At 49.7% G+C, this 26919-nt stretch overlaps 1 protein-coding gene across 5 annotated transcripts in view; it reads right to left on the bottom strand.

Annotated features, from left to right (window-relative positions):
* Positions 1-26919, bottom strand: part of LIMD1 (LIM domain containing 1) — a 91349-nt gene that overhangs the window by 5790 nt on the left and 58640 nt on the right. For 4 of the 5 annotated variants that reach the window (XM_045049183.1, XM_003982176.5, XM_006928675.5 and 1 more), the window contains exons 3-5: positions 7902-7969; positions 6137-6199; positions 483-613 (exon numbers count right to left, since the gene is read on the bottom strand). In XM_045049183.1, the coding sequence (XP_044905118.1) occupies positions 483-613; positions 6137-6199; positions 7902-7969 (262 nt within the window). Of the gene's footprint in view, positions 1-482; positions 614-6136; positions 6200-7901; positions 7970-16991; positions 17393-26919 lie in introns of those variants that run through there. The other variant, XM_045049169.1, reaches the window with a different exon arrangement.

Below are 26919 nucleotides of genomic sequence, written 5' to 3'. Positions count from 1 at the left end.
CAAGCGAACCCCTCCAGCCCTCGCATCCAGGCAGCCCGGCTCATTCTCTGGGAGGTGTTTCAGTCGTGCCGCGGGATCGCTCTCCGGCGGCAACAAGCATACCCGGACCCTCTCCCCACAACCTACTAGGGATGGAGACGGCCCTGTTTGCTTCCCGCCGGGTGCCCGGCACAGGCCCAGGCAGATCGAGGGTGGCGGTGCCCAGCGCCGAATCGCTGCCTTTGGAAGTTAAAGCTGGAGCCACTGGGCCTGACAGATGCCTCCCGAGCCTCGAGGGGATCTGATCACAGGGCTTTGGGGCTCTGTGTTTTCCAGTAAACGTGGTTCTGTAACCACCTCCCGTCTGCACCGGCATCAGCCGACCTCCCGACTGTGGACTAAGGTACAGGCCTGCGGAGACGCCCTGGCGGGTGTCCGTCCCTCACTCCGTGAGATCAGCGTGGCCCGCACGCGCGGCCCCTCTCCGCCCCACCCCTCCTCACTTGTGGTAATCTCGGACACAGTAGATCTTGTTCTCGGAGTCCACGGTGAAGGGCACCCCGTCCAGGCACTCGTTGCAGATGACGCAGCGGAAGCAGCCGGGGTGGTAGGACTTCCCGAGGGCCTGCAGGATCTGGGGGGCAGAAGGCGAGAGAGGCCAGGGCTCGGCGGGGATTTTGGAGAAGGCGTGCACGGCGGGAAGGAGAGGAACGCGTCGGGCCGAGGGACCGCAGGCGCAATCACGCTGCACGGCACACGCCCATCCCAGAGTCACTTGGATCAAGGTCAAGAGATGGCAGGGCGGGGAAGGCAAATCTAGGTAAGTGCATCCACAGGAGGAAGTCAGACAGGATCCTTCTCCTGTGCGTAACCCTCCAGGGGAGAATTCAGGGGGTTCTCTGCAGGAAAGGATGCAAAGCAGGGCCACGGAGGTCTCCATCCCAAGCCCCTTCGCGTCTGCCTCCCAGGTGCCCCTTCTAAGCGGCTTTCACTCCACAGCGGGATAATCCACGAACTGTGACTCGACCACGGATTACTTCAAATCCAAGCCTGAGCAAAGCCTCTTGGGTTGCTGTTGTTTTTAAACCCGACACGGAGAGAAGGCTCCACAAGCCTTAGTGCCATTTGATCTGGTTGTGATGCCTGGAGAGGTAAGAGGCAGTCCTGGAACCAGGACAGAGCCGAGAGAAGGTAGGAGAGAGAAGAGATGTGAAGAACACCCTTGGTGAGGTCAGCCGGTGAGCAAATTACCTCCCGGCGGAACTGCCTGCCTCCAAGCCCGTTGCTGGGTGACGTAATACAGCTTTCCTATCAAGTCAGCGCATCTCACAGCGCGGTCCCTGGACCCGCAGTAGCCACACCCTCCGGGAACGTGTTAAAAAATGTCCATTCCCAGGCCCCAGCCCGGCTCTCCAGAATCAGAAGTTCTAGGGTAAACCCTGACACGTAGTGTTTTCGTACCATGATTCCAATGCGTGCGAAAGTCTGAGAGCCACTGGTCTGCGTTCCAACAAGTCTGGGTTTTTCTATAATTTGCCGCTGAAAGCATTTTCACCGACTCAATAGGAGATTCACTTCTGTGACCACCCGTGCCACGAAACGTAGCACGAACAGCTGAACTACGGGGTCAACACCCGCAAGGATGTCGCTAAAATGCCCGGGTGCGAGGAACGCACGGACAGTTAGCAGCGCCCCGGAGGCGGGCCACACAGAATGCTTTCAACTAGGCAGCAGGAAGGGGGCTTACGACTGAGGAAAACCTTGTTGGTGCATGTGACACCTGCAGGAAAGGTGTGCTCCAGAGCCCAATGTTTCCCCCACCAAGGCCAACGCCACACCTCGCACGCCGCAGCCAAGGGGGCGAGCCGGGGGCTTCGTGTGCTCTGAAGGCTCAGCTTTCCAGCTTCCTCATTCCCTCCGGTGTGGCACTAACCTTCGGGGCCCCTTTCAATCTGCAGGAAGCTGCCAAAGTGGGAAGAACCACCAGCCGGGCTTCCAAAGTCCACTTGGCAATCCGGACCTTGGAATGCATTCTGCTCCCAGGCTAATGCTGTCTTGGCAGAAGGGACCCTGAAATTAACTTAACCCACAACGTGCCTAAAGTGCACTCTGACTCACTGTGATCTTTCGTTTTACTGTGGGAAAATGCCCAGTTTCAGCCTGCAGGCTAGGAGTATTCCACTCTACTAAGGGGGCAGGTGAGGGACACAGATGGTTTATACAAAGAATTGGACAACTCATTGGTTCTCCTGGAGAACCAAGAATGGTTTTGAAGGGATCTTTCTCTGCATTGTAAAAACTCTTGGCAACAGTGAAGGGTTCTGGTTTAATTTTTTTTAACTGTTTATATATTTTTGAGAGAGAGAGAGACAGAGCATGAGCAGGGAGGGGCAGAGAGGGAGGGAGACACCGAATCAGAAGCAGGCTCCAGGCTCTGAGCCATCAGCACAGAGCCCGATGCAGGGCTCGAAGTCACGAACTGCGAGATCGTGACCTGAGCCGAAGTCGGACGCTCAACTGACTGAGCCACCCAGGCACGCCTGAAGGGTTCTGGTTTTAAAAGAGGGGGTCACTACCGGGCAGGCATTTGCCAAAAGTTTCCAAGTCCTAGAGAAGACCGGCAAGGGCCCAGGTCCAACTTCGCATTATCCTCGTGGGGTAGAGATGGTTCCAAAGCTTCGTTCTTTCCCTTCCTGTATGCAAGGCTGGCCCTCACTTCAAGAAGTGGAAGAGGAGAGAGGCGCCTGGGTGGCTCAGTCGGTGAGGCATCCGACTTCAACTCAGGCCATGATCTCACCGTTCCCGACTTTGAGCCCCACGTCAGGCTCTGTGCTGACAGCTTGGAGCCTGGAACCTATTTCAGATTCTGTCTCTCTTTCTCTCTCTCTGCCCCTCCCCTGCTCACGCTCTGTCTCTCTCTCAAAAATAAAATAAATGTTAAAAAATTTTTGAAGAGGGGTACCTGGGAGGCTCAGTCGGTGAAGTGTCTGACTCTTGGTTTCTGCTCAGGTCATGATCTCGAGGTTCGTGGGTTCAAGCTCCCACATTGTCTGTGCTGACGGCCTGCTTGGGATTCTCTCTCTCTCCTCTCTCTCTGCCCCTCCCCTTCTCTTGAAATAAATAAATAAACTTAAAAAGAAAAAAAAGTGGAGGAGATCTTCCCATCTCGTGAATTGAGACTGGCCTTGTGATGTTCTTTGATTAACAGAATGAGGAAGAAATGATGTTCAGAAATTTCTGAGCTGAGGACTTAAGAAGTCTGACAGCTTCCCTTCCTCTAGAAGGGAAGTTGTCCAGGCTAGACTACTGAATGAGGTCAGCAGCCTCGGAGAGAAAGGCCTGGAGGGGAGAGGCCATCTATGGCACTCAACTGTGACACCAGCTGAACGCAGCTGAGTGAGTGACCCCAGCCGACGCCACACGGAGCAGAAGAATCATCCCGCTGAGCCCTGACTTAATTCCGTGAATCACGATAAATAAATCACTGGAGTTTAAAAAAATTTTTTAATGTTTATTTTTGAGAGAGAGCGTGCGTGGGAGCGGGGGAGAGGCAGAGAGAGAGGGAGACACAGAATCCGAAGCAGGCTCCAGGCTCTGAGCTGTCAGCACAGAGCCCCCTGCGGGGCTCAAACCCATAAACCATGAGATCATGACCTGAGCTGAAGTCAACACTTAACCAACTGAGCCACCCAGGCGCCCCAAATGACTGTTGTTTGAAACCACCGCATCATGGGGTGGTTTACTATGCAGCAATAGGTAAATGAGGTGCTCTGAGGCCCAAAGAAGGCTTAGGATACCCAGAAGTAAGAATAGGGTATAATCGCATTCATAACTTTGGACACTGTTGACCTCGTATGTGGAGGGTTTGTTAGAAGGACTCGAAAATCAAGGACAAATTCTCCTAACGAAATAGATCCCTATGGAGACTGGCTGGCATCCGTGGAAGGTAGGAGTGAGGGTGTGGGCTCCCGCCTGCCTCCCCTGGGGAAGTGGGTGGAGAGCCATGCTCCCCAGGGAGGTCTTGGCTACTAACGAGGACCCAGCTCTCATAGGGGCTGAGCTCCACTGTCGTGTGTCAGACCCGGGACAACGGTAGGCTTCTCCTCGTGAACAGGGAGGGCTCAGTTCACCTCTGTGTTATACATGTTAGCACAGAGCCGGCAGAAATGGGCGCCTGTGTCCAACAATACGCCCAAGAGTGTTCACAGAAGCTTTATTCATAAATAGCCTTCAAACTGGAAACCATCCAAATCCCCATCGGCTGGATAATAGGCCCCCAAACTGCTGTATCCATACAATGGGAGTCTATCTAGCAATGAAAATAAATGAACTACGGACACGGGCAACAACATGCGTGAACCTCAAAAACATTTTCTTTTTTTTTTTAAGTGTATTTATTTATTGTGAGAGAGTGAGAGCGCAGGTATGTGTGCACAAGTGAGGGAGGGGCAGAGAGAGAGCGAGAGCGCGCGCGCACGCGTGCGAGAGAGAGAGAGAGAGAGAGAGAGAGAGAGAGAGAGAATCCCAAGCAGGCTCCACACTGTCAGTGCAGAGCCCAATGCGGGGCTCAAACTCACAAACCATGAGATCGCGACCTGAGCTGAAATCGAGAGTCAGATGCTCAACCGACTGAGCCACCCAGGCTCCTGCCCCCCTCTCCACGCTCAAAAGCATTTTCTAAGGGAGAAAAGGCAGACCCAAAGGACTCGGTACTGTATGATTCCATTTATATGAAGTTCCAGGACCAGCAAAATGAATCTGGAGCGAGAGAGGGGACCTTTGGAGGAGGGGGTCTGGACTGGGAGGAAGACAAGAAGGAACTTTCTGGGGTGTGGGATGTGGGAAACATCCGTATTTTTTTTTTAATTTTTTTTTTCAACGTTTATTTATTTTTGGGACAGAGAGAGACAGAGTATGAACGGGGGGAGGGCCAGAGAGAGAGGGAGACACAGAATCGGAAACAGGCTCCAGGCTCCGAGCCATCAGCCCAGAGCCCGACGCGGGGCTCGAACTCACGGACCGCAAGATCGTGACCTGGCTGAAGTCGGACGCTTAACCGACTGCGCCACCCAGGCGCCCCAAAACATCCGTATTTTGACCTGGGTGGTGGTTACACAGGTATATGCCCATGTAAAACTTCATTCACCTGTACGCTTAAAACATACACCCTTTATTCTGTGAGCTGTTTCTCAACAAAAAGGTAAAAGGAAAAAACAACAATGATGAGCAATTCCCTTCTCCAGAATGGGATGAATGGGTCAGCTTAGTGAGGGATTGAATTCTTTCCAACTAAAAGAAGATTATAGGGGTGCCTGGGTGGCTCAACTCTTGATTCCGGCTCAGATCATGATACCAGGGTCTTGGGATCGAGCCCAGCATCGGGCTCCACGGAGCCTGCTTAAGATTCTCTCTCTCTTGCTCAAATAAAAAAAAAAATGTTTCAAATCAAAGAAACTTTAAAAAGAGTATCGTACAATGATTTTCTTCGACCAGTGCGTTAAAGACATTCTTAAGGGCTGATCTCCAGTGCTGGACAATTTGATCCCTCAGACAGACTAAGTATTCTGTGTTTGTTAACCTCACAACCTTACCCAATAAGGAGACCAGGAAAGAAAAACCGTCCCCGCTGGAGAGATGAACGCACCGAGGCCCAAGACAAGCTCAGAGAGCCAGCTGTTTCTTGCTCTGCTGTCTCAGAACTAAAGACAGCCGCCCCCGTCCCCCAAACTCATCTTAGGAACAGACGGGGCCAGGCAGAACGTGGGGGACCAAGAATCGTGTTTACCCGACTTTCTGTACCCAACTCCGAGGCAGATGACGTCTGGCATCTGGCGTCTCACCCGGGACACCACGAGGACCACAGAAAACGAGAGGGAGGCCGGTGTGATCCCAACAGCCCAGAGGAGAGAACATCATCAGAAACACAGCATTGTGGGGACTACACGGCTAAGGATGCTGAGGCCGCTCAAAGCCAACAACGGGGTTTCTCCTAGGACAAGCGGACCTGTGTCACACGGGGTCTTTTCTTAATAAAACCAGATGCGACCACAAACAAGGGTAGGAAACACAGTTCTCAACTACCGATTTCTTCTTTCCTGTGACCGCCTCCCCCCTCCCCCTGCTGCCATAATCTCGCTTGGTGACCCGACTGACTCACCATATCCATGATCAGATGTCCACAAAGGAAACACCTGTCGGCAGATTGCTGGAACCCGGAGTACTGCGGAGGAGAAAGAAAGCAAAGGTAAGCCCGTCAGGGCACAGATGGCCCGGCCACTTGCCCGCCAGTCACGAGGACGACACCTTCACAGAGAGATGTGTCCCTCTAGGCCGGAATCTGTCATTTCTCAGAACACAGGTTGTGGGATGTGGGTTGTGGGATGAATCACGAAATATCCCATGCCACAGAGCCATTGCTAACACTGATGCCACTCGCCCTGACAACAGCTGCGTCTGGGCACCCACGACATGCCAGGCTCTGTCTCTAGGCCAGTGGTTTTCAAAGAGGGGTCCCCCGGAATCACCTGGGAACTTGTGAGAAATGCACATTTGGGCTCCATCCCGGACCTACTGACTGGGAAACTCTGGGGTGGGACCCGGTGATCCGCGTGTTCACAAAGCCTTGCAGGGGACTCTGACGCAGGCTTCACCCTGACACCAGCACTCTAGTCCTTAAACCCATTTTTTATGTTTTTAATGTTTTATTTATTTTTGAGAAGGACAGAGAGACAGAGACTGAATGTGAGCGGAGGAGGGGCAGAGAGAGGGAGACACAGAATCCGAAGCGGGCTCCCGGCTCCGAGCTGTCAGCACAGGGCCCGACGCGGGGCTCGAACTCACGAGCCGCGAGATCGTGACCTGAGCCGAAGTCGAACACTTAACTGGCTGAGCCACCCAGGCGCCCCTTAAGACAATTCTTAAAACAAGGTATGTACCGTACCATTTCTCAGATGGAAACAAGGGAAGCTCAGAGAGGGTAAGCGACCTGCACAAGGTCACACAGCCTATTAGGGGTAAGGATACGATTCAAATTCAAGTCTGGCTCTGGTTAGCCAACGCCTTCAGTTTCAAAGAAACTCGGTAAAGACTCTCTACCTTACTTTACCAAAACACACAGGCACACACAACTACAAACAGTGGAACGGGAGAGACACCAGGTAGGCTCTGGACCACAGACAGCTTCTGCACAGGCTTCGAGCCCTGGAGACGTGGGGCCTGGGCGGGCTGGCTTGACATACAGGTAGCGTGGCTGAGCCACACTGGCTTTGGGAAGCTAAGCGGGGCCCAGGGAGGCCGCGGTGGCACAAGGGTCAATGCTTGGCCACGTTGTGGGAGAGGTGGGAAGGAGGAGGGGCCGAGGACGAACCTAGGACACAGATCTCAGGGATGAGGACCCAAGGCAACCTGGTGTTTCTGCTTCAGACAAGTGGATATGGAAAGGCTGGGGGACCGTCCGGGCCACTGAGGTGTCAGCAGCTGGCCGGCAGGTGCTGGCAGGGCTGGAGCTCGGGTCTGGGAGTCCCTGGCCCGTGGGTGGACTTCTGAAGCGTGACAGAGGCCGGATGCCCGCAGAGAGCAGACAGGGTTCAAGGTAACGCAGGCCCGAACCCCAGGGCACAGGTTTAAGAGAGAGAGGTGGGGGAGGCGAAAATGAGTAGAGCACAGGAGGACAGGCCAAGTGAGCCCGAGTCCCTCCCAAGCACAAAGCTCTGGGGTCTGTCCTCTGCTTCGGGGACAAGCACCACCCCGGGCATCCTCAGAAGGAAAGTCAGGACCCCCTTTCTCCGGCAGCGCCCCGCTCTCCACCAGCACGGGAACCCCCGGAGAGAAACCACACTGTTGTACCCGGCCTGGGCCTCCCCACAGTCTCCCCCTGACTCCGGTCCCGACTCAGGGCAGGGCAAGTCCGGGGCCGAACTCACCAGGAAGTCCTCCTCGCAAAACACTTTGCCGTTGACAAAATAAAAGGCTTTTCCTCTCAGCTTCCGGCCTGAGGAGAAAACGCAAAGGCGGCGTAAGAAGAAAATGTTGATGCGAGGTGAAAAAAGGAGGAACAAAGGTGAAATGCTTTTAAGCAGAAACAAACGTGCAAAACAAATGTCAACTGTCGATAACGGTCCGTGATTGCTGAAAGCTGCCAGTGGCCGGGGCCGTGGCGATGGGCAGGCTGAGGCCGGGAGACCAGGCCCCTGGCGGGTGCCGTGTGGCAGGGGACCCCAGCACTGCCTTGGGACTCATCCCACACCCTCTTCCCCCACTTCCACTCTGCTGAGAAGGAAACCACTGAGACATTTGGCGACAGGACGACAGAGGTGCACTCAGTGGGGGTACGGCCTATAGTCCGTTGGGGAGCCGTTTCCCGCAGGTATTTGGGACGTTATCTTTGACGGGTTCTCCAGGGGACATTGGTGACAACCTATCAGGAAAGTCCTGTAAATTGGTCACCTTTTTTTTTTTTTTTTTTTTTTTTTTTAACGCTTACATATTTTTGAGAGAAAGAACGTGCGAGCAGGGGAGGGGCAGAGAGCCCGACGCGGGCCTCGAACTCACGAACCACGAGATCATGACTGGAGCTGAAGTTGGATGTTTCACCGACGGAGCCGCCCAGGCGCCCCAACAGCTCAACTTTATTCTCCTTACTTTTGTGTATCTTTTCAAATCTTTTCAACCACGGAAAATACACATTGTTGGACGGATAATGACTTTTCCTGTTTCCTCCTGATCCAAATGGGGCAAAAAAGGAGTGGGAAAAATACAAAGCACCCTGGGCTCCTTGGATGTCGCTTTATAGTTTCCGTAAAGCTAGGACGCTGACAAGAACAGCATACTTTATCAATTCCATTGACCCCTAATGAAAAAATACAGGGTCACAGGTTCAAGGTGAAGCAGGAGCGTCTTTACGGGAGACCCTGGGGCTGTGACCCAGCAAGCAGCATTCTCAGATCTGAGAATACTGCCAGGGCCAGTGGCATTGAAACACGTGGAAGTTCCAAAAACTGAATGAAGTCTACACTGGTGAAATGACGCCCCTTGGAGCCAGGGTCCACAACGTGAAAGCAAAGTCATCAACGTCACAAACACTGACAGTGCTTGGGACAGAGACGTGACCTTGATAAACTACTGAGTGCCTCACCTGGGACTCCCAGAGCAAGCAAAGAGCACCAGGTGACAGAGAAAAGCCTGGTGATGTCGACCTGCTGGAGCTTATAGACGACTTGGGGAGTTATCAGTGCAGAGGCAAAGTCACAAAAAAGGAAATGCATTTAACTACAAAAGCAAAAAAACCTCCATATGGATTCCAGACCTCAGCGTAAAAAAGGAAAAGTATCGTAAGAAAACGCGCGGTGCCCGGGTGGCTCAGTTGGTTAAGTGTCCAACTTCGGCTCAAGTCATGATCTCACAGTCCGTGGGTTCGAGCCCCGCGTCGGGCTCTGTGCTGACAGCTCAAAGCCTGGAGCCTGCTTCGGATTCTGTGTCTCCCTCGCTCTGCCTCTCCCCCGCTTATGTCCTGTCTCTGTCTCTCAAATACAAATGAACATTGAAAAAAAAAATTTTTTTAAAGAACTTTTTAATGCTCTGAATTTTAATGCTGCACTTCTTGGGGATATAATGTAGTTTCAACTGAGCCTCATATGAGGAGGGTTTACCAACTGGTCTAATGGAAGGCAATGAATGCTTTCGTTGAAGAGATAAAAAGAAAGCCCGGCTGGAAGCCAGAAGATGGCTACAATACATGTAACAAGGCACTAGCATCTAAAACATAAAGAACACCAACCCACCAAGACAACCCAAAGGAAAAAATGAATGGAGGAGAAGCAACGAAGGTGCAGAGAAGAGAAAATCTGTTAAACTCTAGGCAGTAACTATTTTAAAAGATGTTCAAGCCCACCAGCAATCAGGATATGCAAATTAAAACCATGAGATGCTATCTCATTCCCAGATGGGCTAAAATCACTAAGCCTGACAGTACTGAGTCTTTTTTTTTTTTTTTTAATGTTTATTTATTTTTGAAGGAGAGAGAGACAGAGCATGAGCAGGGGAGGGGCAGAGAGAGAGGGAGACACAGAATCCGAAGCAGGCTCCGGGCTCCGAGCTGTCAGCACAGAGCCTGACGCGGGGCTCAATCTCACGAGCCGCAAGATCATGACCTGAGCCGAAGTCTGACGCTCAACTGACTGAGCCACCCAGGCGCCGCCCCCTGAGTCTTTTTTTTTTTAAATGTTTATTTATTTTGAGAGAGAGCACACACGTGCATACGAGTGGGGGAGGGGCAGAGAGAGAGACAGACAGACAGAGAGAATCCTAAGCAGGCTCTGCACCGTCAGCGCAGAGCCGGATGCAGGGTTCGAACCCACAAACCACAAGATCATGACCTGAGCGGAGATCAAGAGTCGGACTCTTAACTGACCCAGGCGCCCCCTGACAGTACAGAGTCTTGATGAAGGTGTGGGGACAACAGAAAGCCTTTCATGCTGCTGGTGGGAGTGCCAATTGGCATGAGCCCTTTGGCAAAAATTTGGGAAGAGCCCATATCGCTGAAAATCCACATTACCCGCCACATACTCCTAAGGACGCCCCTTGAGAAGATGTCCCAAGGGACATGTACAGTTGTTCACTACAGCACTGCAGTGAAAACCTAGACAGCCAGCAGCATCCATCCACGTCCCCATCCACCCGTATAGAAAAACTGATAAAACACATTGAGGAAGAGAGGCACGTGAGTGGCTCGGTCGGTTAAGCGTCCGACTTTGGCTCAGGTTGGGATCTCACGGTTCATGGGTTCGAGCCCCATGTCAGGGTCTGTGCTGACAGCTCGGAGCCTGGAGCCTGCTTCGGATTCTGTGTCTCCCTCTCTCTCTGCCCATGACCTGCTCTGTCTTCCTCTCTTTCAAAAATAAGTAAACATTAAAAAAAAAAAATACACTGTGGAAGTTATAGTCAATGGATGCAACACTACACAGCAGTCAAAATGAATGAACTAGATTTGTATACGTCAGTATGCATCGAACTAAACACACCGCTGTGCAAATAAGGCAGATTGCTCAACGACGCATTAACATGATATACAAACAAGTTAAAGCACGAACACACATTTGCACCCACAAACTAGTACTGTGGACCCTTTATGATATTGATAGGTGTGATAACAGAAGACAAACTGGAACCGGAAGGATCCACACGTTCCATTCTTGACAGCAGCTGCCCTGGGGGAGGGGGAAATGGAATACAGGAAGGGGAGTCAGGATGATTCCAATTCATCTGTAACATCCTACTTCCTTCATAAGAAATAAGCCAAGACGACAACACAGAAATGTCCGTGCATTCTGGATGGTAGGTAAATATAAGTTATTTCCTACTGTAGTTTTGAAACTGTATACAAACACACACACACACACACACACACACACACACACACACACCCCTTCTTTAGGTGAAATACTATAAACCAAAAGGCAAATGACAACCCAGAGAAAACGTCTGCATAGTCGGACACAAAACAACTCACTCCATGGGGCCCCTGGGTGGCTCAGTCGGTTGAGCATCTGACTTCGGCTCAGGTCATGACCTCTTGGTCCATGAGTTCAAGCCCTGCATCAGGCTCTGTGCGGACAGCTCAGAATCTGGAGCCGGTTTCGGATTCTGTGTCTCCCTTTCTCTCTGCCCCTCCCCTGCCCATGCTCTGTTTCTCTCTCTCTCAAAAATAAATAAACGTTAAAAAAATTTTTTTAAAGAAAAAAAGAATATACAATGCTTTGTCTGTCAGACTGGCAAAGGTTAAAAATACCGCACAATGGGACATACGCTAGAAGGCCACAATGCAAGTCTCTGGTTCTCCAAACCTTTTCTCCTGTCCTTCCCTCAAGCTAGTTACCCTCACTTCTAGAAGGTTCTAGAACCTTCCCAAGTGTTTCCTGACTCTGCGAAACTAGGGTAATAAGAATGAGCACTTACAGCTAAGTGATTTCAGGGTTCACTAACAGAACCCCCTTTACAGCCACGGAAGTTCATTTTAATCATTTTACTTACTTATAACTTTCCCCTCTATGGGAACATTCTAGAGAATTCAAAGTTTTACAAAGGAAAATGATAACCAACTAGAGCATCCCCTCTCCACTCTTTGTCCCCACTAGGCACCTGGGTGAGAGCCTCCAGTCCCTCCCTGGCAACCAAGGCGACAAGGACACAAAGAGCCCACCACGAAGGAAGACGATGCCCACACTGTCTGACCACAAGTAAAGTCCAAGTCCAGCCCGGTGAGCGGGACTCCCTTGTTTTGCTGCCCCTGGGTTCTGAGAGGAAAAGAGCCGAAGCTGCAGCTTCCAACGCGGCCACTGAAGAGAGCAGTGGGCCATCTGGAAACAGCACACGACTTCCTAGACAGAGATGAGGCCTCTGGTCCAATGCTGAGAACACTGAGCTCTGATTCCAGGAACAGGGTCCAGGAAGTTCTAAGGAGCCTGAGCTGGGAATTAACTTTTTTGTGTGTTAATAGAGGGCATGTTACCTCTGTTCCAAAATCATAGAGGAAGATTATTAAACACGCCAGAGCACTGAGCGCTCTAGTGGTCTAAGAAACGCAATTCAAACGAGAGTTTTTTCACTTATAACATCAACAAAGATTTTTTCAGATGACCGCAGTCGTTTATGACTGCTGTCCCTGCGTATTTCTGTAAGCTACTTAATGAGCATGTAAAATGATAAACTGCCCCCCGGGGGGAGGCAACTCTAAAATGTTTCTCTCTGACTCACTGTGGCTGTCTGGGACTTCGCTTCAGGAAAGGATCAGAAATGTGGATAAATATTTACTTAGGTCCAAATTGGAAACCTGAGGAAAAATGATTATATAAAACAGCACCTCTAAATGATGCAATATTATGTCTCATTTAAAATACCGTTCAATGGGGCGCCTGGGTGGCTCAGTCGGTTGAGCGGCCGACTTCAGCTCAGGTCATGATCTCGCGGTCCGTGAGTTTGAGCCCCGCGTCGGGCTCTGTGCTGACAGCTCAGAGCCTGGAGCCTGTTTCAGATTCTGTGTCTCCCTCTCTCTGACCCTCCCCCGTTCATGCTCTGTCTCTCCCTGTCTCAAAAATAAATAAACGTTAAAAAAAAATTTTTTTTAATAAATAAATAAAATAAAATAAAATACCGTTCAAATAACTGCTATAGTGATGCTGCAAATGCTTTCACTATACAAGGTTACTCAAAATACCAGACAGAGACAGCACAAGCAGGGGAGGGGCAGAGAGACAGAGAATCCCAAGCAGGCTCTGTGCTGCCAGCACAGGGCCAGATGTGGGGCTCAAACCCACAAACTGTGGGATCATGACCTGAGCCGAAACCAAGAGTTGGTGGTTCAGTGGACTGAGCCACCCAGGCGCCCCCGCGTGTGCTTTCAAGAGGATAATTATTTAAAAGTGTCTAGTAAATGCAGCACTGGTATGTTGCATTAAGGGGAATTTCTCTTACTGCTTTAGACGTTTCAACATTTGAAAAGTTTTTTCTAGTACCAGGGACACCAGGAGATGGTATTAGAATTTCACTGTTTGCTTTTATACGCTCTTATAGCATGTTTCTCTGGAATTCTGTATTCAGCAATTTGAAAAACAATACTGTAATTGTTGAAAGAAACCCCTGAAGTAATAACATGAAAAGTAAGAAAGCAAGATCTAAAAACTGTGTATTTCAACTACGTAAAGAAGAAATTCAAAGAAAAAAAAAAAAAGACTGGAAAAAAAAAAAATCTGCCCAAGACCAATAGTGCCTCTGGTGGACATACAGGGTAACTGCATGGTTGCGGGGAGGAGGAAGGTATTTGCTAATTGTTTGCTTCTTTAGACTGTCCTGTGCTTCCCCAAACTTTTAAGAATGAGCAGGTAGGACTTCAATCATCCTTTACAAAACTGCCCAGCTGGCTAGACAAATACTGTGGCTGCCAATCCCCAGAGCTGAGAAGTCCTGTGTCTAGACCCCAGGGGCCAAAGGAAGGGCTTAAAGGCTACATTTGCTTTTCCTTTATTCCAAAATAATAGTAGTAGTAGGAATAATAATAATAATAATAATAATAATAATATATAATAAAATATATATTATAATACAATACATTACAATATATACATATATAATATATATTATATTGTTAATATGTAATGTATTATATTATTAATATACACTAACATTAATATATATCAATTATATATTAACATATATTATATAATATATGGTAATATAATAATAATTATATATCAATTATGTTATTAATAATATATAATTTATATTATTATTATAGAGGGGGCACCTGGGTGGCTCAGTCAGTTAAGCATCCAAGTGTCTGACTCTTGATTTCTTCTCTGGTCACGGTCTCACGGTTTGGGAGAGCTTGAGCCCCTCGTCCGGCTCTGTGCTGACAGCACAGAGCCTGCTTGGGATTCTCTCTCTCTCTCTTTCTCTCTCTCTCAAAATCAACTTTAAAAACAAAATCTTAAAATAACTGAGGGCTCCCCACGGGAAAACGGTGGGCGTGCTCTGAAGGACTCAAACTCCACTTTTTAGCTCAGTCTTAAAAGACCATCTAAGTTCAGAAACTGGGTCCCACACCACATTTGGTAGTATTTTATCAGTAGGAGAAAACACAAACAAACCTAACATCTGTTGATCGCCTTCTGGGTTTCAAGTGCCGTATTTAGAACTTTCCTATATTAACAAGTTTAAGAAACGTTAACATTGCCACATGTCACGGCATCATCACCCCCCTTTCTGCCCTTGTCCTACCATGTGCCTTCTATGGAGAGGTGCACGACCGCCCCCTGCAGGCTGCAGCAAGCATGGAAGCCATTTGCGCAGAATGAGGCAAAAATAACACTCCCGCGTCAGTATCATGGAGCAGGGCACATACACAGGAATTAATTATCCTTGGGAATCGCTGGAAATGACACCCCAGGACCACTCCCAACTTTCTGGGTTTCCTTTTCTTTTTAACGTTTATTAATTTATTTTGAGAGAGAGAGAGAGAGAGAGAGAGAGAGAGAGAGCACGCATGCGCACACGCACAAGCAGGGGAGGGGCAGAGAGAGAGGAGGAGAGAGAATCCCAAGCAGGCTCCAAGCTAACAGCACGGAGCCCAATGTGGGGCTTGAACTCACGAACTGTGAGATCGTGACCTGAGCCGAAACCAAGAGTCGGACGCTTAACTGACTAAGCCACCCAGGCGCCCCTCCTTTTCTCTTCATAAAAATGTGATACAGGACCACCTGGGTGGCGTAGTCAGTTAAGCGTCCAACTTCAGTTCATGAGTTCAAGCCCCGGGTTGGGCTCTGTGCTGACAGCTCAGAGCCTGGAGCCTGCTTCGGATTCTGTGTCTCCCTCTCTCTCTGTCCTTCCCCCACTCATGTTCTCTTTCTCTCTCTCTCTCTCTCTCTGTCTCAAAAATAAGCATTAAAAAAACCCCTTATATTAAAGCACTTTCTATGTACTGGGCACTTTACATTGTATCTCACTTCACTGGCTTGACAATTCTATAAAAGTCCCTTGTGACGGCCCTCCTGAGGCTGTAATGTGTTTGGTGACTGGCTCCCATCTTCCAGTGCAGGCACAACGAGGGGAAGGTGGGGCCAGGCAGGGAAAGTATTCTTGAGGCTGATTCACTCCAGATCTGGCCAATGACACAGACACCAACTAACCTGGGAATTCCTGGAATCCCTCACCGTCCTCAAAATTCCATTGAGGTGCCGGATCCGGAACCCACGGTCGTACACGCTGGGAGCAGCCAACCACCACTAGGTGGCACCAAACCACAGCCAGCACCAGCACAGGTGGGACCGCACAGCGCACGGACTCCAGGCTGGCTGGTGGAGGCAGCCAGCTGGCTCGCTCGGGTCGTTGTCGCACACTCATCTGCAACAACGTGACCTGTACTTGACTGACCTGTACTTGACGCAGTTTAACGCCACCTACCCTGTTCATGCAACAGCCAAGTCAGTCAGGCAAACACCTACTGTGGCTACAAGGAGGTAGGAGAGATGGGACTTGAACGCGGCTCTCTGGAGCAAAGTCAGCAAGCACACTTCCCACCACACTAGACCCTCTTTGTCCCCAAAGGAGTATCTCTCGGGGCGCCTGGGTGAGTCTTGATTTAGGCTCAGGTCATGATCTTACGGTTCGTGAGTTCGAGCCCCACAACGAGTGCCGTGGTCACACTGCAGAGCCTGCCTGGGATCCTCCTTCTCCCGCTCTCTGCCCCTCCCCTATGTGCGCGTGCTCTCTCTCTCTCAAAAATAAGTAAATGTTTAAAAAAAATTTAAAAAGTGGGGCACCTGCGTGGCTCAGATCATGATCTCATAGTTTGTGGGTTCAAGCCCCGCGTCAGGCTCCGTGCTGATAGGTCAGAGCCTGGAACCTGCTTTGGATTCTGTGTTTCCCTCGCTGTCTGCCCCCCCACCCCCAGCCCCACTCATTCTCTCTCTCTCTCTCTCTCTCTCTCTCTCTCTCTCTCAAAAATAAATGAAATTTTTTTAAATTAAATCAATCAAACAAACAAACCCAAAGGAGTATCTGTCAACTAGGCAGGGGAAAGGCGGATCTCCTGGCCTTCCCGATCAAACCTCCTCCTCACTCCACTGCCCTGCATGGGGATGAGCTCCGCGGTCCTCACTCACTTCCTACAGCGGCACCCGCCTAGAGGCGCGACACCAGGGAGCCAGCCGTGGCTGTGTCAGTGCTCGTACAGAGGACAAAATGGAAGGGTCGAGGGGCTTAGTTCCATGCTTCAGAACCACCTGCCGAGCCCCATCCCCGGAGACTCTGACGTAGCAGGTCTGGGAGGGGCCTGAGAACGTGCCCCTTCCCACGTGACGCTGCAGGCGCTGGTCCGCGGACCACACTTTGAGAACCGCTCCGATAGGGGCTGCCCCGGGCTGCTCTCTGAACCAGCATTCCCGTTTAACGTGATTCCTCCTGGTCAAACACCTAGTCACGTGCACACCAAAACCATACCAAATAAACAGTTTTCCCAGAGCTCTGGAAGAGTCATAGTTGCTATTTATTTTTCCATCACAACAACAGTTTACAAAATATTGACAAATAAGCGTACAAACTCGTCAAAAAGCCACCTCCTACGGACAGCAAGTGGCTATTTTATATTTGCCTTCAGGGCCCCCTTCAGCTGAAAAGAGAAAAATGTGGATGAAGCCAGCGTAGCTGTGACAACAGTTACAGGTGTCGCAAAGAGAGGGCGGCCGTCTGACCTGACAAATAAAACCTAACGTTCTCCTTTCCTTCTAGAAATAGAAACGGCTCGTCTACTCTGGAAAAGTAATTGGCCCTTGGCTGGAAGACTTCATCACAAATTTCAGTGTCCAGAATATCTTCCCGAAGAAAAATAAAAATGCAAGGTTTTCCGGACAATGAGAGGAGTTCCCTGCAGAAAGGAAGTACACATTAGCAACTGTTTAGATTCCGTTTTTATTGTAAAAATTAGCAACTGTTTAGATTTTATTTTTATTGTGCTGTCCCAAGACGGTCACTTCTACCAGCTTGGTTGCCTTGGTCCCCAGCCCTAGGTAGCCATTCCTATGTAAATCTAAGTTAATTAAAAATAAAATACCACTGAACATTCAGTTCAAGGACTTGAACGAGAACATTTCAAGTAGCCAGTGGCCACTTGTGACCAGGGCAGCTAGGGAACATTTTTGCTTTATCGAACAAAATTCTCCCCGATCTGCCTCTTCAAACAGCTTCGTCCAGAACAGGTTAACCCTTAATGAACTCCTAATACCAACCAAGTGAAAAGCCAATCAAATTGGTTCCGTGCAAATGAACCGATCAACCTGGATTTCCTAGGCTCGCGCAGCCTCAGGGGGCCGAGGAACCGGGAAGAAGGTGGAAAACAGAAAAGCACACAGGGGAGGGTCCTTGGCTTTGCCACTTTCCCAGAAACCAGAGGTCGGCCGGTCACCCGGCCCTGGGGGTTCCTTGGTAGAGAGTGCTGTGGAGAGGGAGAAAGCAGGGGGTTCGCAGTAGGGAGCCCAATGCAGTGCTTGCTCATACTAAGTGTTTAGCGGAAGTCACTGTTGCCAGGATCCCATCAAGACCTTCAGTTTCCTCACCGGAAACCTACATGAGCTAAAAATCTCATCCGCCCCCATCTCTCTCTGCCCAAACCTTCCGGTCGCCCCTTCTTTCTCAGTTTACCTGCGGTAAAGGGCCAGGTTTTTGTTTTGTTTTTCATTTCCATCTGTCAGACTTCTTTTCTTGGAAAATACAACAGTGTGGGACAACGAAACATCAAAGCCAAGCTCCAATCTACTCCGTCAAATTGTTGCAAACGTTTCTAAATGGTCACAATTTCTGCGCTTCTCGCCTTACTGACCACACTGTCGGAGACCACGCTACGAGTAGACCTGCTCCCCAACCCAATTCTCTTCTCACTGGCTGCTCCCAAGTCTTTTTTTTTTTTTCCTTACAGTTTTACAAATCCATCTCTCTTTTGTTTTCCATTCCTACTACTCCAGACAATGATCATCTGGATCAGAGAACGCTGTACAGAGAAAAAATCCTGGAGACCTGCAGAGGGTCTCCTTTGAGTATTCGGCAGGTCTTGGATCAGCACATGCCTGTGAAGAAACTAACCAAGCCCGGGGGAGAAAGTCACTGACAAGGGCCGAAAACAGTGCCTATTCCCACCAGCCAGAGTGGGAAAACTTGTAATCCGTGAGTACTGGGTATTGAGTGAAATGCTCAAGAAGGTTTTGCCCTGGAGCCCTCTGCTCCAGAAACATCGTTGTCTCCAAATAACTTACCTACATCCTTGAAAAGCTCAAGAAGATTCAAAGGAATACAAAAATACCCAGGACTCAACAAGGTGAAATTGACAATGTCTGGCATCCAGTCAAAGATTACCAGGCACACTGAAAGGCAAGACAGACAACCCATAATTAAGAAAAGAGTCAGTCTACAGAAATCCAGGCAGATCAGACACAAATCTTAGAGTCACTAGAAAAAGAGACACAAGTTATTGTTACCGTATTTCATATGTCCAAAAAGTTAAATAGCGACATGGAAAATCTTTAAAAATGCCCAAAATGAGTGGCCAAAGATGAAAACTAAAGTATTGGAGATGAAAAACACTCTGGATGGGATTAGGACACTGCACACTACAAGGGAAAAGATAAGTGGATCTAAAGGCTTAATAATAATAAAAACTGGCTGCTCAATGGCCAAAATGAAACATTCGTTTGAGAATGAAACATTCTTCCTCAAAATGTAAAAGAATTTTAAGAATAAGAAGAACATAAGGGAGCTGTGAGACAACCTTAATTAAGATTTAATTTACAGGCCAATTTATTGAATTTAACAAAGAGTCGTCAAAAGGGGTAACATAGTCCCTGAAGGAGAGGAGAGGGCAGGGGGAAGGCGCGGCAGAAAAACGTGAAGAAGCAGCGACCAGAAATGTTCCGGATTTGCAAAGACTATAAACTCACACATCCAAAAAGCTCAACAAACCCCAAGCATGGGAAACATACAAAAGACACCAAGAGACATCATGATCAAATTTCTCAAGATCAATGACAGAAAACTTAAAAGCAGACAGAGAAAGAAGATATGTTACCTATAGAGAAACAGATAAAGTGGACATCGGATTTCTGATGAAAACAATGAAACAATATCTTTATTTTATTTTTTTTTCAATGTTTATTTACCTTTGAGAGAGAGACAGAGTGTGAGCGGGGGAGGAACAGAGAGAGAGGGAGACACAGAATCTGAAGTAGGCTCCAGGCTCCGAGCTGTCAGCACAGAGCCCGATGTGAGGCTCAAACTCATGAACCATGAGATCATGACCTGAGCTGAAGTCGGCCGCTTAACCAACTGAGCACCTAGGTGCCTCATGGAACAATATCTTTAGAAATTAAAAAAAAATTTTTTTAACGTTTATTTATTTTTGAGAGAGAGACAGAGACAGAGACAGAGCATGAGCAGGGGAGGGGCAGAAAGAGAGGGAGACACAGAACCCGAAGCAGGCTCCAGGCTGCGAGCTGCCATCACAGAGCCCGACGCGGGGCTCGAACTCACGGACCGTGAGATCATGACCTGAGCCAAAGTCGGCTGCTTAACCGACTGAGCCACCCAGGCACCCCTGGAACAATATCTTTAAAGTAGAAGAAAAAATTATCAACCTAGAATTCTCTAGCCCCAGAAAAAATGTTCTTGAAACTCAAAAACGAAATAAAGATGAATTCAGACATACAAAAGCTGAAAGGATTCATTACCAGCAGATCTGCACTATTAAAAAAAAAAAAAAGTTGAAGGCCTTTAAGAAGGAAAATGGTACCAGATGAAAATCTGGATCTAAACAAGAAATGAAAAAGACCAGAAATAGCAACAACTGCATGGATAAATGAGATTTTTTTCTTATTAGTTAAATCTCTTTCAAAGATAATTGACTAGAGCAATAGAAAAAAAAAAACAATTGAGGGACCAGAAACTAACCCTTACTTTTAGGGTCAATTCATTTTGGACACATTTGCCAAGACAATCCAATGGAGAAAGAGTAGTCTTTTCTTTTTCTTTGTTTTTTCGTGTTTATTTATTTTGAGAGAGAGAGAGTGCGAGGGTGGGCACACAAGTGGGGAGGGGCAGAGAGACAGAGGAGAGAGAGAACCCCACGCAGGCTGTGCACTGATCTCATGGAACTGTAAGATCATGACATAAGCTGAAACCAAGAATCAGATGCTTAACTGACTGAGTCACCCCGATGTCCCAATAGTGGTCTCTTCAACAAACAATGCTGGGAACACTTCATATCCATGTGCAAAAGAATGAAGTGGAACCCCTACCTCAAACCATATAAAAACCAACTCAAAATAGATTAAAGACTTCAACTTAAGAGCTAAGACTATAACATTCAGAAGAAAATATGGGCATGAGTCTTCATGACCTTGGGTTGGGCACTGTTTTCTTATACAAAGCACCAAAAACACAAGAAACAAAAGAAAAAAAATAGATAAATTAGACTGCATCAAAATTTAAAACTTTTGTGCTGCAAATAAGAACATCAAGAAAGGGAAATGACAGTGCATAGGAGAGAAAATATTTATAAATCATATATTAGAGACTCATATGCAACACATATAAAATCTATCAAAACTCAAAAATAAAGAGATTAAAAACCCAATGAAAAAATGGGTAAAGGATCTGAACAGACATTTCTCCAAATAAGACATGCAAATCAGTCCGTGAAAAGATACTCAACATCAGGGCACCTGGGTGGCTCAGTTGAGCGTCTGACTTGGGCTCAGGTCATGATCTCACGGTTTGTGAGTTCGAGCCCCGCACCAGCTCGCTGCTGTCAGCACAGAGCCTGCTTCAGATCCTCTGTCTCCCCCTCTCTGCCCCTCCTCTACCTGCACTCTCCCAAAACATAAATGTTTAAAGAAAGGTACTCAACATCATTAGTCAGGGAAACGCAAACCAAACCGCACTGAGATTCAACTTCACATTAGGATGGTTAAGAATCAAAGGGTCAGATAATCACAAGTGTTGGCAAGGATGTGGGGATACCGAAATCCTCACACACTGCTGGTAGGAATGGAAAATGCTGCAGCCACTTGGCGAAACAATTCCTCAAAAAATTAAACACAGGAGGACAGCACCTTGGAGAGCGGCATTCACCAAGGTGGGGATGAAAGGTGAGGGTGACGGGCACCAGGAAGGGCGGGCATGTTCCGTGGGGCCAGGAGGCTCTGCGGGATGGCGGGTAGAGGAGGCAGCGGCGAGACAGAAGACAGGCAAGGAGTCCGAGCTGGCTTAAGGAATGGGTTCAATGCTAAGCGAAGGAACTGGACTGTGCTGTTAAGGCAAGAAGTGGCAGAGGCCTCTGAGCCGGGGACTGGTCCCCACAAAGCTGTGCTCAGAGGCCGGCTGTGTGGATGGAGATGGCAGGCCAGCGAACAGGACCCAAGACAGTCGGGAGGGATCAGCAGGGATCCACATAAGAACCAGAAGGGTCTTCCCCAAATGGGGCCTCCCGGGACCCTGCTGGCATCGTTCAACCCAACAATGGTGGCTGTGCTGCTCTGCTTGGGCACAGCTGTCCCCACTGCCCTGATCACAGGGAAGCCTGCACTCTCTGCTCCAGCACCGCACCTGCCGGATTCCCAGGCCGGTCGGTGCCCTGGAGGTGCATCCGGTCCTCGAAAACCGGGCCACGGGATCGCCACCCAGCCTTGGTGCCTTCTCGGAACTGAGTCTGGCAGCCACGTGGTGAGGGTTACCTTTGCGATGTATAAAGTACGAAACATAATAAGCTTCACCGATCATCTCATATCCATAAGGGAGTTAATAAGGTTTAGGAATCAGAGACTTTACCTGCACTGTGCGATATGGCAGCCACTGGCCACATGTGGCTATTTAAATTTAAAACTTCAATTAAAACAAAATATGATGTAGGGGCGCCTGGGTGGCTCAGTGGGTTAAGCGTCCGACTTCAGCTCAGGTCATGATCTCAGGCTCCGGGAGTTCAAGCCCCGCGCTGGTGAAGCCTGCTTCAGATTCTGTGTCTCCCTCTCTCTCTCTGCCCCTCCCCCCCTTGCACTCGGCCTCTCCCTCTCTCTCAAAAATAAATAAACATTAAAAATTTTTCTCAAGAGAAAACAAAATAAAATACGATATTCGATTCCTCAGTCACACTGGCCACATTTCAAGTGCTCAAAAGTCACGTGTGGCCATTGGCTGCCACAGTGGATGCTTCGAATCTAGAGTTCAGGAAATAGGGAGCTACAGGCCAAAGGAAGGTAAAGGGGGGGTGGGTGGTGAGGCAAACACAGACACATTCCCAGGTGACTGTGGCAGATCCCCCAGGATGTCCATCATGCACATGCACACAAGCCTCGGAAGCAGGATCCGTGCAGGTGCAGTCAGGGGTCTGCATCGTACAGGAGCACAGAAGCCCCATGGATTCCATGATGGAGGCTGTGGGTGCAAAGAAATCGTCAGTGAGGGGACACAAAGGAGGAAGAAGGTAGGGAGGGAAGGGAAGACAATGCAGAGGAAATACGAAAGGGTCCTTATTAGCCAGGGGTCTGCAGAGGCATGGAACCTGGAGGGTATGTGCATATGTGTGTGCATGCACGTGTATGCACGTGCCCATGTGTATATGTACAGACAGAAACAGAGAGATTTATTAAAAGGAATTGGTTCAGGGGTGTCTGGGTGGCTCGGTCGGTTAAGCGTCCGACTTCGGCTCAGGTCATGATCTCGTGGTTCGTGAGTTTGATCCCCACATCGGGCTCTGTGCTGACAGCTCAGAGCCTGGAGCCTGCCTCGGATTCTGTGTCTCCCTCTCTCTCTCTGCCCCTTTCCTGCTCATGCTCTGTTTTGGTCTCTCTCTCTCTCTCTCTCTCTCTCTCTCTCTCAAATATAAATACACATTTAAAAAATTAAAAAAAAAAAAAAAAAAAGGAACTGGGTCACATGATTATGGAGGCTGACAAGGGCACCAAGATCAGCCGTAGGCAAGCCACAGGCCCTGGAAGAGCTGATAGTGTCATTCCAGTCTGAAAGCAGGGAGAATGGATGTCCCTACTCAAGGCAGTCAGGCACGAAGAAATCCCTTACTTGTGGGAAGGTCAGCTTTTCTGGTTCCGTGCGGGCCTTCAACTGATTGGGCAAGGACCACCCGTGTCAGGGGGGAAAAAAAAAAAATCTGCTTCACTCACTCGGCCTACCAATTGTTACTCTCCTCCCGAAACATCCTCACAGACATACTCAGAATAATGTTTGACCAAACGCCCGGGCACCTGTGGCCCATTCCAGCCGACACACTGAATTCACCACCACGGGGCCAGGGTTGGGGACAGAAATTTAAGAGAATATTTGAGAGACAGAACATTTAAGAAAGCAAAGAACAGACACTCTTGGCAAGAGAGCCAGAGACCCAAGTAGCGTCTATGGTGCCAGAGTAAAGTTCAGACCTCCAAAAAAGACCTTATTCCCCAAACCCAGAATTCTGGCTCAGAGATGAGGCACCAGGTACAATGTCTTCATGCTAATTAGGGCGCGGTGCCCCCCCACGTACCGGAACACCCACCCAAACCGTGTGTGTGTGCTGTCACGCACCTGGAACATACGTGTCGCAAGTAGGCGTGGGTTACGCGGGAGTCACCCCTACAGTACAGGGCTCCGATACCCCAGACCCTGCTAATGTCACAGGCACGAAGAATCCGATGTTTCCCACTGTCAGGGACCTCACGGCCTCTGGACCCACAAAGTCTGATCTGGGAAACCAAGTCTGGCCCCGAGTCAGGGGCCTCGGCAGAACGGGCTTTGCTAGAGACGAACACAAGAGACCCTTGTAACAACGCACCAAGTCGATGTTGCCCCTCTGCCCTCTGCCGACCCACACAGCCCTTTGCCCGGCTCGTCTATTTTGGCTGCTTCCTGATTTCTTCCTCGCCCACTGGCTTCCTTGAGCCCGTGCCTACTCTTCCTTTCTCACATTCTTGATCCCCGCCGTTTTCCTTGGATCCAGCTGACTCATGCGGCTTACTCACAACTGCTGAATGTGGCAAGAAACACTGGTGTGAGTCAACGGCTCAGAAATTCAGGCATCAAAGCCTTTAATCCAGGTCTCTCGTATCTCCCCTCTTCCACGCCTCAGGCTGTTCTCCTGCGTTCACAACCAGAGAATCTCTGAAAACCCAGCTTTTGCCACCGCACAGCCCCAACACAAGAGTGCAATGCGCAGCCAGCGTCCTGTCTCTGACACGCGTTCTCTCCGAGCAAGGGGTAATCTGACACTAACGCGGTGGCGGGAGCAAAGGCTGTGGGCCCACACGGTCCTGGGCTCGGGCGCGGAGCACGCTACTTAATAGCAAGGTCACCAGCCACAAGCAAACTACACTCCCAAGCCCCTGTCTGCCTGCCTGTGAAAGGAGGCCGATAATAATGCTGAACTCACTGGACTGTTCCAGATTTAGCGAGCTCCCGTGGGTGGAAGGCTTGGTGTGGGGGCAGGTCAACAGCAAGCTGGGCAGCTCATCTACAAGCTACTTATAAATATTGTGATTACTGGTTTAAGGAAGCAGTCCAGCTGTGAATTAAAGCAAGACCTCCCTAGTGCTGGCTCCGCTATTTCAGAATCTGTGAGCGTTTTCAAACGCTGGGTGGATGAGGTTGCATACAAAGTCAACAAAAAAAGGAAACACGGGGCGCCTGGATGGCTCAGTCGGTTGAGCGTCCGACTTTGGCTCAGGTCATGATCTCACAGCGTGAGTTCGAGCCCCACGTCGGGCTCTGTGCTGATAGCACAGAGCCCGTTTTGGATCCTCTGTCTTCCTCTCTGCTGTCTGCCCGCTGCCACTCGGGCTCTCTCTCTCTCCCAAAAATAAATATGCAAACATCAAAAAAAGAAAGTACCCATGATCTCAGAGGCAGCATTTAAACTTCCTAAGAAAACTAAATAGCTGACGAGCACCCTCCCAATTCTAGAACCTACTGGATGATGGACCACCAATCACCAACCACTGGCTTACTCAAGAACCCCTGTTCCACGACGCTGGGCTTAATTCTGGCTGTTTTCCTTACCTGCAGTAATGACGAAGAGCTTTTTTTAGACTTCTAGATACAGATTTTTCGTAACTCAGACTCCCATGACTGGGTCTAAAGAGGTAAGAGTTCACTATGAAATTCACTCGCAATCTTTCACCTCCACCAGTGTTTGGTTTTTGGAAGGTGGGACGGGCAACAGCATACGGTCCTCACTTTACGGTGTGCTTTCCCCGAGGCATGATGGGTAGGTCACCGTGCACGCCCCCCCCCCCCCCCCCCCCGGGTAGAAGCACTAGGTACGGCACTGAGAGCCACCTGTTCTGGCCGTGACTTGCACATCCCAACACTGTCCCCTGAGTGGACGCCGTTGACTCGCAGTGGTCCTTCTCTGAGCCCAGGCCTATGTGGGCAACAGTTTCCGTCCACCTGGACCTGCCCCCCATCCCACGCCCAGGCCCGGGCCCTCGTGTTCTCTGGGCCTCAGGGAGGGAGAGAACACGCATGGAATCTCCTATCTGATCGCTCATTTCCAGCTGGTACAGAGGAAACATCAGAGCAACCACGAACTTGCACATGGCCAACAGGCTTCACCTGGACTCCAGGATGGGGGCTGTCTAGTCTTGGAACAACAAAAGCTGACGTTTTAGATCTAAAACCGCCTGCAGCAAGGACACAGAGCCTTGCCTTCCTTCTCCCTCACCGTCTGTTCTGGAAGGTGCCAGAGCCCCACTCTGGAGAGCCCCTCTTGACCCACACGTCCAGACCCACACCTTTCCTTCCGCCTCATTCTACCTCTCTCAGGCCACAGCCGGGCGCCAGCTTCTCCTCGGGCCACTCGACACCCGGCGTCAGACACAGCGTGGCCGCTGGCCAAGGCCATGCCTGCCCCCTGCGCTGACCCTCCTCCTGCTCCACACTGTGCCAATGGCTTTCTCGGGGCATCCCGCTGAGGGCACAGCCACTGGAGAGCAGGACCCGAGGCGGGGAGAAGGGAGACGCCCCACATCGCCATGGCAACCACACACACTGGCCCCCCGCCCCCGGAGGAGCAGTTGAGAAAGGAGGGATTTGAGCAGACCACACAAAGGTCCACACGACGCACCCTGAATGCTTGCTTCTGGGCAGGACACCAAGGAAACAATTCAGCAGAGGAAAAAGGGGGTGCAGGCAGGGGGCGGGCTCTGCGGAACAACCGGCGAACCCCACACGAGCTGAGTGCCATAGACCTCCGGCACAACGCAGCCGATTGCTCTGCGACTGTTAAAATCATCATGACCCAGACTGCAGAGACGCGGATGGGTCCACGGCACGTTCGACCACAAAGGACAGAACATGACTTATATGCTATGATCACAGGTCTACAAGCCGGGTATACCTCTGGGCAAAACCTGGAAGGGAAAA

The sequence above is a fragment of the Felis catus genome, chromosome A2, assembly GCF_018350175.1.
Source record: "Felis catus isolate Fca126 chromosome A2, F.catus_Fca126_mat1.0, whole genome shotgun sequence".
Taxonomy (NCBI): domain Eukaryota; kingdom Metazoa; phylum Chordata; class Mammalia; order Carnivora; family Felidae; genus Felis; species Felis catus.
Note: the sequence above shows the minus strand (reverse complement) of the source record. Positions and strands in the feature narration are given on the sequence as shown.